The sequence below is a fragment of the Phlebotomus papatasi genome, chromosome 3 (genome assembly GCF_024763615.1).
Source record: "Phlebotomus papatasi isolate M1 chromosome 3, Ppap_2.1, whole genome shotgun sequence".
In the NCBI taxonomy this organism is placed as follows: Eukaryota; Metazoa; Arthropoda; class Insecta; order Diptera; family Psychodidae; genus Phlebotomus; species Phlebotomus papatasi.
The window spans coordinates 29802140-29818028 of record NC_077224.1 but is presented as its reverse complement, the minus strand read 5'-3'; the positions used below and the strand labels follow the sequence as shown (position 1 = coordinate 29818028).

Here is a 15889-nt window from a genome sequence, read left to right as displayed (position 1 = left end):
TGATTTGTCCGATAGATGAATCAAGTTTCTATTATCGCACACGATTCACGCCATCATTGAACACCCCATTTTCACCGTAAATTTTGCACCGGACACTAAAAGTTGCACATCATTGTTTAAAGGGAACTCTAATCTACTTGATTAAACCATTTTTATAAGGAATAAAACATTTTAATATCACTTTTTTGGAACTTTTCTGAGAGATGTTTTATTGACATTAAAAACCATTTTTTTGCTTGATTCTACGAGAATTTCACTCCGGGAACGGTTAAATCTGATGAATACTTTCTTGAAAAGTCCAAATATCACTAAATTTACACGAATCAATAAGTTTTTAAAGCTAAAAATTGACTAAAACTCTGCAAGCGAGAAGACCACACAAGATTCCACCATTCCTCCACGGAGCCGGATATGCACAAAAACGTTTGAATGCGCATCATTGAAGATTTCTCTGTTCCTGCAGTTGCAGGAATCGGGATTTAGCACAGATATTGAGCTTCAGCAGGTGAACAAGCTAAAATTTTCACAAAACATCTTCTTACGGACAATTTCTTTTCTTTGTCATGCAAAACAACACAATAGTGAGGTTATGTCAAAGATTGTCAAAAAGCAGTTGTAAACTGTATGAGCTTATTGCAGATGTGATTCTTTCATTGCACATTCAGTTTGTGCAAGCTTGAAAAATATTTTTATATCAAAGAAATGCAAAATTGCTTAATAATTACTCAACTGCAGCCTATTTGAGTCAAATTACTTCTTGTTTATCAACTTTACGATTTTTAAGTTTTCCTTTTTAGTGGTGGATCAAATCGGTAGATTACAATAGATGTGAATATGAGGGATCGCATCTAAAATGAAGTTTCTTGGAAAATGTGAGAGAAGCCATGTCTTCTATGTGCGATCGATGAATCTGAGTCAAGTTTGTGAATTTTGTTCCACCCACAAAAAGTGCCTGTTCAGCCTAAAAGATTTTTACTTAAATCTGATTCCTAATAACCCTTCTACCCTCTGTGATAATAGTTTTTCAGAAAAGTGATATTAATTCTGCACAATCGTATGAAATATTGCACAGCAAAATTACAGTTTTGGACCTGTTTTTAATTTTTGTTTCCTAAAACTAGGGGAAAAGGATTAGACTCCCAATTTTTTCAGGAAAGGTGTGATTTAAGACTAGCTACTAAAATATATAGCCATCAGTGAAAGTTATAAAGTAATACCGGAGAAATTCGAAGTGTCCGATGGTAGCGTATGTGCGAAACATCAAAGCCTCCCCCTATATCCGCCTTCTTAATCCCCCAACCCTTTTCCTTCCTCAACAAAACCATACTTTTGGTTAATTTCGAAAACTTACATTTTTTTTCTCATTTTAGAATATGTTTTGGAGGTTAGTCAAGGTGAATATTTTGTCCTTTGACACACAGGGTAAGTGTGCTAAATTCCGGCCAGCTTGTGATTCCCGCCAGCTTGCAATTCCGGCCACCTTTTTTGTTCCCCGAATTTCCATGAATTTTAAGTTTTTGCACACTCTAGAGATTATGCAATGGAAAAGAATAACAAAAATGTATCTTCGACAAACGAGATGACGGGCAAGGAACTATGAGAATGAAGGTGGCCGAAATAAGGCACCAAAGATATATCTATATTTTTATTCAATTTAAAATGTATTAAGAATGATTTTAGAGTAAATAAAGACGATAAACTGTCTACAAGATTCCAAGCAACACTTCTCAAGAAGAAGGAATAAAAAAAAATTAAAATACAGTGCCCGCTCTCTAATTCGGATCGCCGTAATCCGGACGAGTATCGACAGTTACATTTAAAATAATTTTGAGGTCATGTATGTATGTATGTTCAGCAATGAAAATGAATTATCCTGTGATGTTTTTTGTTTAATAAATGAAGTATAATAGCATAGAATTCTCTAATTATGTATTTTTTAATCTTTTTTAAAACTTTTATTCTAATTCAACAAAAAAAATTTGTATTATATTTGCGAGACGTTGAAGAAATTCAAAAAATCCCTCCGGATTACGAAGCGGACATCTATCATTTTGTCTCCCAATCATCCGGATTACAAAGCGGCACTGTATTTTATTTCAAACTTGAGACTCTGGCGCTTCTACGCAACTATGCCGAATTTGGCACAATTTCACAAACATTTCGATATAGAATTTTCGAAAGTCAAAATTTAAGCAATTTAACACTTCGAAGAACCCTAACTAAAAGTGTCACGGAAGGACCAAGTGGCAGCCGCTGCCACTTATCGGATTTTACATAATATTTTAATATTTTTACATATATTTTAACATTCGGAGCCTCAGTCAGTTCTTTTCTGGTGTCTGAATCAGAAATTTCACCTCCTTGGGTACTGTATCTAAAGATTTTTAACCGTTCGATGTTTTCATTTTTATCAGAATCATGGAGTAAGGCAAAGTGGTCTGCCTTTGAATGCGGCAGCCTTTGAATATTTCAATTTTTCTCTTATTTTTCAAAGCAAAAATTCTACATATGAACAATAGTTAATACTATTAACTATTTTCTATTAACTTCGCTTAATAAAATGGATTTTGAGCTTTGGTAAATAAGAGAAAAATTGAATAATTCCCATAATTATTCATATTTCATACATATTTCCTAATTCAATATTTCCCATAATTCTTCTCAATAATTTGCAAAAACACTTTCAATTTGTTCTTTTAAGGCTTTTATACACTAACAATCAAGAAAATTACATCTGCAGAACGTCAAACTGCCATATAAAATGCATATGGCAGCTACTGCCACTTGGTTCTTCCGAGTGCAGTTTTTTGTTTTTTCAATATATTTACATTAATATTTAATTTTTATTAAAAAATTTATAACGAAAAAATAGCCAGATAAATTCTGCACGCATTCAATCGGGTCTCCAGGCGAAATGATAAATTCTTCATTACAAAAAATAAAACTGAAAATTAAATTGGCAGCGGCTGCCACTAGGGTCCTTCCAAGTGTTAAGCAAGAACAACGGTATGTTCAGCAATCGGTTGATTAGTGCGTTAGAAATTACAACACATCCCAAGGTCCAAATATTAAAAAAAAAAAATTTACACGGAATTTTATTTAGCGTTAAACTTCCTTAAAAGCTTATAATTTAGTCTTGCCCAGAAATGGATCACGACAATGGCAAGGGAACTTTCCATCATCAAATCCCCTACTTCACATAAAGCAGGGGACAACGGAAAAACACACAAGTAATTTAGATTAATCTTCAGTCCTTTCAATCATAGGGGAAATTGCTCTCTCTTCGAACGTTCATGCTTTCGAATAATGTGAATTTCTTTTGATTTTCGTAAGAGATGTACACTAAATTATCATGGAATTATCAATAATTGATGGTAATTCAACTAATATTTAATAGAAATGTGTAAGTCTCTTCGGAAAACTAAAAGAAATTCACAATATTCGAAGGCATAAATGTTCGAAGGGAGAGTACTTTCCCCTACAGGACGTCACATTTGGAGAATCCTCATCACCGTCTGTTGTCTTTGTTTCTAAGCCTTACCTTAGTTTTATAAAATCTGATCACTGAGAGAAATCCAAAAAAGTTAAAATAACATTCCGGAAATGTTAATTTTACCCTGCAGTATTGATCCAAAATCGGTGTAAATATTACCCTTTTTAGGTGTATTGGGGGTTAAAGTTACCCTTCTTTCATGTTGATTTTACCCTTGAAAGGTGTAAAATTAACATTAAAAAATGTTGATATATTTTTACACCTAAAAAATGTTAAATTTATGAGGAAAAAGAGTTAATCGCACCCCCTTTTTTTCTCAGTGATGGAAAGGCTTCCTTCTACACATTATGTTTGGCCTCTTCTGGAGATTGGTCAAATGGTTTCACTGAATGTTAAAAGTTTTTATAAGACTTCAGCTTTCTTCTTGATTTTTTATGGCCATGGAGAAGACCTTGGTCCAACAAGAACCCATTACACATCTTTCTACTATGTATGATTTGTCACTTCACTTCATAGAGGATGGTACCTCTACGCATATTTAGGGCTTGTTATCAGAATCTGTGCTCCTTGATAGTCGGTGGGGACTGACTAGTCGTTCCACCACGAGACCAAATTTGAGTCTCGAACAAATTTGCGAATACATCAACCACAAAACAAGCAAGTAATTAATAGACGTATATTGACAAAAATTTTGTACATTTTATTGCCCATTGAACAATTAGTTTTTATACAGAACATTTTATCTTTTGTGTTTTTTTTTAGTATATTCTCTTTTTCTTGCTTCACGCGACAACATCGAAAATATGATTTTGATTTTAAAGAGTATAGGATTTTTATCTTTCTTTCAATGATTTAATGAAAAAGTCACTATAGATATATAGAATAATTTTTTAAGTTTAAGTCGATCATGAGAGGCGCAAAATGTGAGAAAAGTAAAAGCACATTCTGCCTTTACAATGTCAATTTGAAATACAAAATTTTTAGTGAAACCCATATTGCATTTTTTTTCTTTTTGTGTTCAATTTTATCTTTGTTATTTTTTGCTCTGCAGAGGCCGGAATTGGTTAGTTATAGATTATCTTATACAAAATATTTTAATATATGTTTTTAACGGAAATAAATGTTTTAACTTTTGTCTTCAAATTGTTTTTAAAAAAAAATCCTAAAAGCAATTTTGATAATCCGATTAATTTGATTGATCTTTAAAAAGCATTTACTCTCCGTACAATTTTTGAAATAAGACAACCTAAATAAAAATTGTTTATGATGTTCTGATGAGAAACTGTATGATATTTTCTTGTTTTTTTTCTTAGTTTCACGGTGTTTTGATGTTGTTGTTATTCTATTTCATTTTTGCATTTAACATGAAAAGTTAGAATGTTCTCTTCTCATTTAAAATATCTCAGGCACTATAGCAAATAGTTTCTTTTCACATTATACTTTCTTAACATTTTTTAACATTTTTTTTTTAATATTTTGACCAGAATCACAGATAAGAGACACGAATCCGAAGAAACGCTTAGTTCAAGTATTTTCTAAAATCGAATTATTGAAATTACAACATATTTTCTTTCACTCCTACCATCTTCAATTTGACCACAATCTTTTAACATCACGGGAAAAATTATGATAGATTTTCATCCATGTCTTTTTTTTTCTTGTCATGTTGAACAACAGAAAACATAACACTTATTCGATAGTATTACTTATAAATTTTACTATAGTCATCATACATTTAATCAGTTTATTTAGTTCCATTTTCCAATTTGAGATTAGACATTGACTGTCTTATTTTAGATTTAATTATAAAGTCCCTTCGCCTCGGATTTTCACCACAAATGAATTTTCCTCTTCCGCAAAACGATCCATTTGTGTGTCTCCACAATGTTCATAGGACACACAAGTGGCAAATGAAGCACCCAAATGAAGCATCTTCTATTCTCTTAAATTTCCATCAAATGCTTAGACAATTATTCCTTATAAGAACTTTCTAGAGAAGGGAGCCATATGCACCATAAACTGTCAATGATTTATTTAAAGAAAATTTAGCAAATTAACAGAACGATCAAAACTTTTAGCCTGAAACGTCGGTCGATTAAACTTTTCGGGAATTCATATGTAAGAAATTTTACTCAAAGGGAACACATTTGATTTATAAATTATTTATTGCACAAGAATCAGCGCAATTGAAGATATTGTGATTGAATGAATGGGAAATTAATCTGAGTTCAAAAAAAAAATTATTGGGTTTACCCACTAAAATAACTCGATTAAAAACCATTTATAGACAATTTATACTCATACATTTCTCCTTTAAAAAAATCATAAAATCGATTTCAGACTGCTAAAGATGTCGGAGCTTAGTTGAGTCTTGTAAAATTAAATCAGAAATCAACATTCTATAGACATCTTTGTATTTTAGCATAAAATTGAATTTATTTTGTTTGAACGATACGGTAATGCTAATTGCAGTTTAGTTTACTTGAGTTTGTAAAACAAATATTGAATAAGTAAAATGTTTTTTGAATAAATTTTCAATTAATTTTAAAGGTCATTAATAATTTTTGTGGAGCGGTTGCTAAAAACAACGGTTCCAGTGTGAAAAATGTGAAACAATGTTTGAAAACTTAATTTATAAAGTATTTTTGTAATATCTCGCCTTGTTAAAAAGATAGTAGGGTGAGAGGAATACCTATAGGAACATTAAGAACTTCTATCATGATTTTGTTGACACCATTTGGGTTATGAAATTTGAACACCTCTCTTCATCTTTTTATTTATAGAATATTTAGGTAGATTGAAGAAAATATGTCAATTTGACTTGTATTTTTTAACACGGACAAAAATATTTTGCAAAATTATTTGTAAATTTTTATGAATCCTACTAGGGATCTACGAAATGCTCGTGGATCATATAAACCACTAATAATTTTGTAAAAGTTTGTAATTTACTCACAAACATTGTTCGTAACATGATAATGATCACTTGACGAGCATTTTTGTTTTGTTCGTATATTTTTGTTTCTTTCTTTCTATGTACATAGAAAAAATGCTTCTAAAATTCAATAATTTTTTTTGTAAATTTTACCGGACAAACATAAATGTACTAACAAATGTTTGTAAAAGAGCAAAAATGCTCGTCAAGTGATCATGTTACGCGAACAATATTTGTGGAAAAAGTACTAACTTTAACGAACTTTTTAGTGGATTACATGATTTACAAGCATTTCGTAAGGCCCCAATAGGAATTCACAAACATTTACGATAAATTTTACGATATATATTTTTCTGTGTAGGTATATCAAAAATATTTCCAAAATAAAAAGGTTGGACCTATATACCTATACACAAAAGGTTTTGTGTAGGTATATCAAAAATAAATGTTCCCCTGTTAATAGATAGGTGTTCCTTCGACCCAGTATAATAAACTTTCATTAAGAAATTTTTATTTTACGTTGAAAAATCTGTAAGAGAGTTTTAAAAGTTAACTCATCTATTTTCCATCATTCTTTTTCAGTTCATCGACTCAATCTTAACATAATATATATTTTTGATATTTTAAAAATGTTTCCAAATCATAAGTTAACGATCACAAGAATATCGATTTCTAAACATTCTTCATTTTTAAGTTTATCCATATTTTATATTTTATACTGGATAAGCCATTTTATTGTCAAAGGCCATACAAACAGTAGTACTGTGGCTGATTTCATTTCATGCTATATTTAGTCGCTTTAGTATAGATTTTTAAGCCAAGAGATATGTTTAAATGGTGCTCCTAAATTTTATTTTAAGATATCATAGTATGAAATGGAATCGTCACATTAGAAATTGCTGTTCTTTGTTAAAATAAAATAACATTTATATGTTTAATTTCATTTGACAGGGTGACATGGTAACTTCTTTTCGATAGTACCGCGACGTCTATTCTGAAAAATTTAAATACTAGCTGTACTTTTCGTAGCCAGTATAGATATTTATTGTCAGGCCTTTTCTTAAGGATGGTATTAATGGCCCAATAATGTGTTAAAAAAAACTATATTTTTTAAACAGATACAGTTTTAAGGGAAAGCGCGCTACCTCCGGACGGCTCTAGCTTCGGACAACTCAATATTTTTTCTTTATTGAATATGACCCATGGCCCATTTCAGAAAATTTCAGGCACTGGACTATATTATAATAAGTTAAATTTATTAAAAACATATTGAAAAAAAATAGTTGTTCGCTACTTGAGTCTTCCGAAGGTATAGTGCGCTTTCCCCTATCGGTACTGTCAATTCGATAGTATGGGATTTTATCATTTCACCCCAATCTGGCTACCAAAAGTTCTTTTAGAAAAATGGCGTTATAGTGCAAAAAATAAAAAGTGAGGAACAAGTTAATCATTTTTGACTATCCAAATTCTCTCCAAGAAGTATCCCAAGAGAGATCCCAGATAAAGTAGATTGCCCTCACATAGGCTGGTTTCTCAACTCGGCCGGTGGAATTTTTTAACCAATTTTTTAACGTTTTATAGTCAATTTCTATCAAATTTGCACTGATTTGCGTTATGTATAATATTAATAGACCTTATAAGGTTAGGCCTGTTGGACCGGTTTTAGACCATAGCAAATCTTCGTAAAGTGAATGAATAACCCTACTAGCTGAATTAAGGAACAGAGCACTTTACCTTATCAACCTTCTATAGGGGAGACTGGGGCAAAAAGTCACAAAACGGATATTTTATTTTTTTACAAGCTACTCGAGCGCTTCAAAATTTCTAATTAGCGCAGTTTTATAGGAAATTTATCGCTCTACAACTTTGTGGAAGTAATTTTCCTCTATTTTGTAAGGAAATACGTTTATCGAGTCAATTTCTAAAAGGTAATTTTGTGACTATTCTCAAAAATGCTGGGGCAAATAGTACCAGACATGGGGTATTATCATATTTTTACTCGCTTCATTACGGGCTTCTGTAAATTTGAAAAAATACATAGAGGACATATTTTCATAGAAAATTTATTCATCTACACGAGAAAACGAGAAAAGCGCTTTTCAAGCTATTTTAGAAAAAAACACACAAAAGACTGCAAATCGTTTGACCAATTCAAACAACAAGCGGCGAGACATGATAATGACGTTTCTTTTCGCCGTGAGACATCAGAAATTGCTTCGCTTTTTTGTTACTTTTTGCTCTATACCTTTTGTTACTTTTTACCCCATGTGGACATTTTTAATAAAAGGATTTCTGGAAAAAGAACTTTTGTGAAATTCTAAAATAGATAGCAAATTCGTATTCAAAAAATCCAAATTATTTAGAAAATATTCACCAGTGTATCAGTTTTGGAAAATAAGTAGGTAATAATTGTTATCTTCTGCAAGGAAAATATTTCAAAAATAGGGCTAAAAATTTCGATATTTTTTATTTTCTAAATTCCTTGTTCGAATTCTAAGAAACTTACGACATTGAAGAAGGTCTATGGAGGCTATATATAGAAAGAAAATTTGAGCCGCTATCTTTTTTTATCTTGGAAGATATTGAATTTTCAATTTTTCGATTTGTGACTTTTTGCCCCAGTCTCTCCTATCGAAAACCTGGGTCTGGAAATAACGTTTTTCAGATCTATGCATTCCTAATCAATATAAATTATACAATATCAGTAAAGGAAAACATTATATCTATCATCACTTTTATATGCACATATTGACCATTAAAGACCTTAAACATATCCAAACCCAATATTTTCCTGTCAAATGACATAACTTCTAAATATAACTGATTGACATGATATTGATTGCTCGTATTTGACCATTTTGAGTAACTTTTTCAAAAATGCCAAGAAACTTTTGACCGATGAAAAATATTCAACTTTTAAAAAATAATTATTTTTGATATGAAATAAAATAACCATTTTTTCGAAAAACATAAATAACGTCTTTGTATTATAAGCAACTTATTTACAAAAAGAAATAGTATAAATAGTAAAAGAAATAGAAATAGTAGAGTAATTTTTCTACGATTTTTCCCCCTAATATCTCGAATGCAGCTTTGTGAAGAAATTTTTGGCCGACACTGCATTTATTTATATACTGCATTTGTTCAACAGAATAAGGATTTGGCAACGTGTATGAATTATCAAGAAAAATTTAAAATATCTATTTTGAAAATCGTTCTTTGACCACAAGTGTTGCTTGAACTTAAATAAATAAAACTTCAGTTTAATCTTGTAATACAATTTTTTTTCCAGTGTGTTAAGAATACTTTTTTTCACGTTTATGCTGGAATTAGATACATAGTGTTTTAAAAATCATCGAGTCATCATTCTAGCGATACCTCAGTAGAAACGTGTGATTCTTAGGTAATAACTTTGGCTTTTCCTAACTAAGACTGATTTATTCCGGTGTTTCATGAAAGTAGCAGCAAGAGAAAGTTTATGTCTAGTTGATATGCCCCCTTACCTGTATAACTTGAATCTGCATTTGGGTGCGCGGTGGGAAAATTTCTAGCGATGGTGGGCGTACCTCAGTAAAGATAATGTGACGAGGCTTGCGGTCGTGGCATGGGCTGTGGCCGACTCTTGATGTACCTAGGATTGAAGGCGCCTAGAGCAGCTTCATTCGTGGACGAAGGCTGAGGAGATGGGGCTGCGAGACGGAAGTGCGTCCGTAGAAATTTCTGCGCGGATGATATTTGCCAGCACGGTGTGCACGACAGTGATTGCCGAAGGGTGTTATGATTGAGAAACCAATATACAATTGGTGACATGGCAGAGTGGGTGTATCCTATGAATGAATAAAAAGTAGTATTTGCTTAAAAATATATTTTATGGTAAAATCTTCTATTTGATTTATATACACTTGCAAACTTTTTACCTAGCAACAGACTAAAGTCAGCCAGTGTCTTTGTGCACAGTGTCCCACTACCCAGTTGTGTGCCTAAAATGCACGCCACATGAGGCGTCCAGCAGGCAACGAAAATCAAAGCAGCACCTACTAGAAGATTTGCAAGACGACGCCGGGATCGTAAAGTTGATGTCTGAGGCAGTGGAAGCTCAGGACCATGCCTTGCATCATTTGCCTTTTTGCTTCGCTGACGACGACGCATTTGCTCACGACGAATCGTTCTAAAAAAAAATTATATTATAAAATTATTATTGTACTATACCAATTGATAAAGAATAGACTTTATAAGTCTGATTTGAATAGAGGATTTGTAGTAGTAACAAGAAAAGTGTACGTTTACACTCCACAGAGAGAGCTGTATATTACAATCCCTTGATTTTTTCACCCTTCAAAATTTTCACCACGGTTAGAGATAGAGATTGGGACCCTTGAGGGGGACCTCCCATAGGTCGACCCTAGAAGCATTATAATATGCCCCTCACTTCCCCACTCTAGCCTTCCTCTACACTTCCAAAACTATGTTTTGTATGTTTTTTTGGAATTGCTCAAAAAATCATAGGGTAAGTGTGCCAAATTCCGGCCAGCTTGCAATTTCGGCCACCTTTTTTTTGTTCCTCGAATTTCCATGAATATTTAGATTTTACGTACTCTAGAGATTATACAATTCAAAGAATAACAAAAAATATAGCTTCGACAAACGAGATGACCTGCAAAAGATATTGGAAAAATTTTCGAAGGGCAAGGAACTACGAGAATGAAGGTGGCCGAAATAGGGTACCAAAGCCATGTCTATATTAGGTGAGATTCTTAACAATCTCACCTACTATAATCCTAACAAAATTTTATGTCCTCCGATCGCGCTCAAACTTGGCCAAAATGTGTTTCGCCACTTCCTGATCACGAATATATGCGGGCTAAGTTACGTTCTCGGCCGGTCGGCCGGCCGCTCTTTGGAGCTTAATAGCTCCTAAACTAAAAAAGATATCGACTTGCGGTTTTCGGAAAAGGTTAAATATGGGCTGAAAATTGCAACATGGTGCATTGACCCCCCCACCCCTCCTTCCGCCATTTTGAAGACCCCCCTTTTTTTGTTTTCTCAATAGCTCCGCCCCTGTGGCATCGATTTTGATGATTATTTTGACATAATTGTAGAGGACATTTGTCTCTACATTTCGTCCATACATCATTTTCCGCTCAGACTACGCTATCACTCCGATTTTGCCGTTTAAGTGTGAAAAAATTGATTTTTCCCATAATAACGCTTTGAAATCACTCAGATGCCAATTTGACTGCCTCTACTCCACCAAGACACTTAAAATATGGTTTTAAATGGAAAGTCTCACAAAATACTACAATTCTTTGATATAGTTGAAGTTCATCAAATGAACACTTGGGGCGATCTGGTCGAAAAAACGAGTTCAGAAACAAAAAACCGCGCTTATCTCGGCTTCTGAGTAATCGATGAGATCATGTTCTATGGGAAAATTATAGAGAACATTCTGGTCTACATTTCACCCATATATTACTTTTCTGTCAGTTCATCCAAATCTATGATATTTTGGTTTTAATACAAAATTTGTATAATTTCACGAATTTGATTCAAGATAACTGAATGGCGTCCCCCAACTTGAGCTCTAAATCGAATTTGCATACATTCCGAGTTAGCTCATGTTAAGAATCTCACCTACATAAGCCGGTTAGGATTATCTGTCCCTTTTTATTCATTTTAAAATATATTAAGAATTATTTTAGAGTAAATAAAGACTGTAAACTCTTTACAAGGTTCCAAGCAACACTCTTTCAGAAGAGAGAATAAAAAAATCAATTTGTATTTAAAATATTACATTTCAAACTTGAGACTTTGACGCTTGCATGCAACTATGCTGAAATTTGGTACACCTACCCTATTGTAATTGTTTTTTTTCTCATTTTTCATGTGTTTTAGAGATTAATCAGGTGGACCATTTGTACATATTCGTATATTTCTTATAAATGTTTTTTTTAAAGAGCGTATTTCTCAATCGAATGATATCATATTTGGGCTCGTTGGGAAGGTCTTGCAAATTCTGATACTATTGGACTGGTAATGAAAGTACCTTATGGAAGGCAGCTTTCATTTTTGTTCAATAACACTCTAAAATTTAATCAATTTGCAGAATGCAATGACGTCTTGAGGAAAATAAGTTTGAAATTTTTACGTTATCGGAGCGCCATACCAAGTTGTAAATTTTTGAACGGTCATCTCAATCCACAAATAAAAATTTAGGTCAAAATGTTAATTATAATAATCGGAAATAGAGGCCGGTCAGTTTTTGAACTTTGGCCCCTTATAGCTCGGGTCAGGAATGTTTGAGTTTTACTTTTCGATTTATAGATAAAAAGTGCAGCTAAAATTTCAGCCCGTTATATGGCCAGAACTAATTAACTTAGAATATTTTAATTTTTTTAACCATTTAATGATGAAAGGGTCAAAAATCCGAGGTCCGAAAAAACTTTTTTTTCTTACTTTTTACAGCGAAACATAAATTAAGATAACCGTAGGAAAAATTTTGTTTTTGGTTCATCGGTGACCCAATCGTCCTTAAAGGGTTAATAATAGCGTTCTAGTGGTGGTTTTACCAAATTCCGATGTTAAAAGTGTTTTCCATAACACTCCGAGAGCTTTCCATTAGTTTCCATAACTCATTGATCTATTTCTCACGATTAGAACCGGACAGTTCCAAGATCCAGCTATAAACATACTAAAATTTGAGCCCAGTCGATGCCATAGGAGCTAAACAATTTAGAAAACAAATAATGACTCGTTTTCAAATTTTCTTAGGAAGGGTGTGGGCTAAGAGGTTAATGCAACAAGGATTAATTTTCAATCGATACATTCGTAATCAGGAAGTGGCCAAGCACTGACAAAGTCTGAGCGCGGTCGGAAGACATGAGATTTTGTGATAATTATAAAATTAAATTTAGTAATAATCTCACTTAATATTATTAGAATTAGAGGACGAAAAGAACTTACATTCCTTTTTCTATGAAAATAAACTTTAAACACCAATAATTATTAATTAAGGAAAGGTTTTGATCCATAAAATATTTATGGTGTTTTTTTTAATTTTTGTGGCAGGAATAAAGGGGAAAGCGAGCAACATCCCATCCTAGACACTTTTTTTTTACATTTTAGATAGAGTCAAGGCCTCTACACATTGGAAGCAATTTTTGTCAAAAATTGCATTTTTGACAGAATTTTGACGTTTCTGCCTACAGCACTGCAGTTAACTTCCTTCAAAAAAGCAATTTTTGACGAAAATTGTGCTCAATGTGTAGACACCTTTACATTTAAATTGAAGATTATACCGATAGGAAAGCTCTACCAAATTCAGGAAAGGATTGCATGTAAGCAATAATACGCTGCATTTCAAAAGTCATGTTTTTAAAACGACTTTAATTTTTTTTTGGTATTTTCTTATCAAGCGTCTTGTTTGAATGAACCTGTAAGAGTAGTTTATCGAGTTTGTTGTTGCAATTTACTGAAATAATCCTTAATACAAAAGTTAATAAAAACATTGCTAATACACATTGCTCTATATGTGAAATATAGAATACAAATGTTTTCGAATTTTCTTGTCCTTCACGAACATTATCAACGCCCTCCTACAATATTTCGTTCGTAGGTTTTTCACTTCTTTGTTTCTTAAGCATTGGACTTTTCAAAAATTAAAAAAAACTAAAAATTTGTGAAATTGTGAGAAATGTAACAAGTCTAATAAATTGCAAGTTATCCCACATCTGGTATAGTTCATCTAATAAGTCAAAATTTTGTCTTATTACTAAGTTTATAAATTGTAGCGCAAGAAAAGAGTGAACATAACTTTAAGAATTCTATTTAAGTCTGAGCTATAATAATGGTACATCTATTCCTTTTGTATTATACAACATGGTTTTCTTCACGAAATACCCCATTTAAGTGGAGTGGCGAAGTGGCAAATAGGCCAAAAGGATGGATAGATGTGTAAAAAGGAAATGGGTCGACCTTTCGATTTAGTTCCCATACTTCAGACCACTTTCAAGTGAGTGAAAACGATACACTTCACTGCCGAATAGAGAAGGAAATGAAAAGTGTGTGTCTTTATGAGAATCGAGGTGAGAATGCGAATGAATGAGGAACATGGTCAATTTTTAACCCAAGTTGGCATTTTTTATGAGCCTATTTCCACCGGTTGACTTCCGCACAGGGTGTTCAACCATTCCTAGCGCACAAAGTGTTTCATTGAGGGGAGTCTGAAAGGCTAAAAATTACTTAAAAAGAAGAACAGTTCATTTTTTGCCCCCCCCCTCCCTTAAACTTCCTTGGACAGGTATTAGGACTCACACAAAAATTAGATGCCTCTGACAAACCTGATCCAAACTGTAAGAATCAGTTCTAATTATAATTTTGACCTAAGTTTTTTACTTATACGGTTCGATAAGCCCTTTTAGAGTTCCAAAAATTTAACAATATTGGCGGCGCCGCGATGGTTTAAAAAATTCACATTTATTGCGCAAGCAACCTTCACACATACTTCTGAGTTCTGACTGAATCTTGTAATTTCACTTCATCATTTCTTGTAATGATTCTCGCAGAACCTTATTCTAGAATCTCTGTAGGATTTCCAAATTTGAGTTCGACGCTGTCCCCCAAAGTTGGATCCCATATGATAGGATATAGATAATGGATATAGGTTTTAAAATAATTTTATACCCGCGACCCCAATAGGGATAAGCGATTGAAAATGATGATGAAGATCAGGGGCGTAACAACGCAGAAGGGCAGGAGCACATTGCCTCCCCCTAGCCTGCCTCTGCCCCTCCTCCACCCTGAGAAGGCCAATCTCTGTTTCAAAATTTGCTAAAATTGTCCATTGTTCTTCTCCAAAAATCAAAACTCGGTAAAATATTGCCACATTTTTGTGACAAATTAAGAAAAAACGTACTAGTTATTTGGTATTCATGTATTGATCTTTAAAAATATACTGTTTTTCAAGTATCAAAGCAATATGAATAAAAATTATGAATTATGAAATTTGCCTCTGTGGTTAAAGACTTCTTTTAGATGTAAAAACCTGTACACATTTTGACAGATTTTTTACGTTTCTATCTACAGCACTGCAGGCACTTTCCTTCAAAAATGCATTTTTTAAGGAAAGAAATGTTTAGGTTTTGAGTTCATAAGGAGCAATTTTCGTCGAAAGCTGTTCTCTTAACAGATTTTTGTACATTTCTTCCTGGAGGAAATACCGTCAATTTCTTAAAATAAAACAATTTTTGACATAATTTGCTGCTAGTGTAGATACTTTAAGAAACGGTTTCTTGACCAATCGATTTTCTTTCAAAACCATTCAAAGAAATATTTATTAAACGGTAAAGTAAAAAAGCGTATTGTTTTACTATTTCACGACAAAATTTTTGAATGAAAATTGATATTTTTAATTAATTAAAAAGTTATACAAATGGTAATTTTTATTTAATATTTTAGTTCATATC

At 32.7% G+C, this 15889-nt stretch overlaps 1 protein-coding gene across 2 annotated transcripts in view; it reads right to left on the bottom strand.

Annotated features, from left to right (window-relative positions):
* Nucleotides 1-3930: 3930 nt before the first annotated feature.
* LOC129807563 (D(4) dopamine receptor) overlaps nucleotides 3931-15889 on the bottom strand; it is a 53533-nt gene continuing 41574 nt past the window's right edge. For both annotated transcript variants that reach the window (XM_055856929.1, XM_055856928.1), the window contains exons 4-5: nucleotides 10346-10596; nucleotides 3931-10255 (exon numbers count right to left, since the gene is read on the bottom strand). In XM_055856929.1, coding sequence (XP_055712904.1) covers nucleotides 9996-10255; nucleotides 10346-10596 — 511 coding nt within the window. In that variant the 3' untranslated portion in view covers nucleotides 3931-9995. The remainder of the gene's footprint in view (nucleotides 10256-10345; nucleotides 10597-15889) is intronic.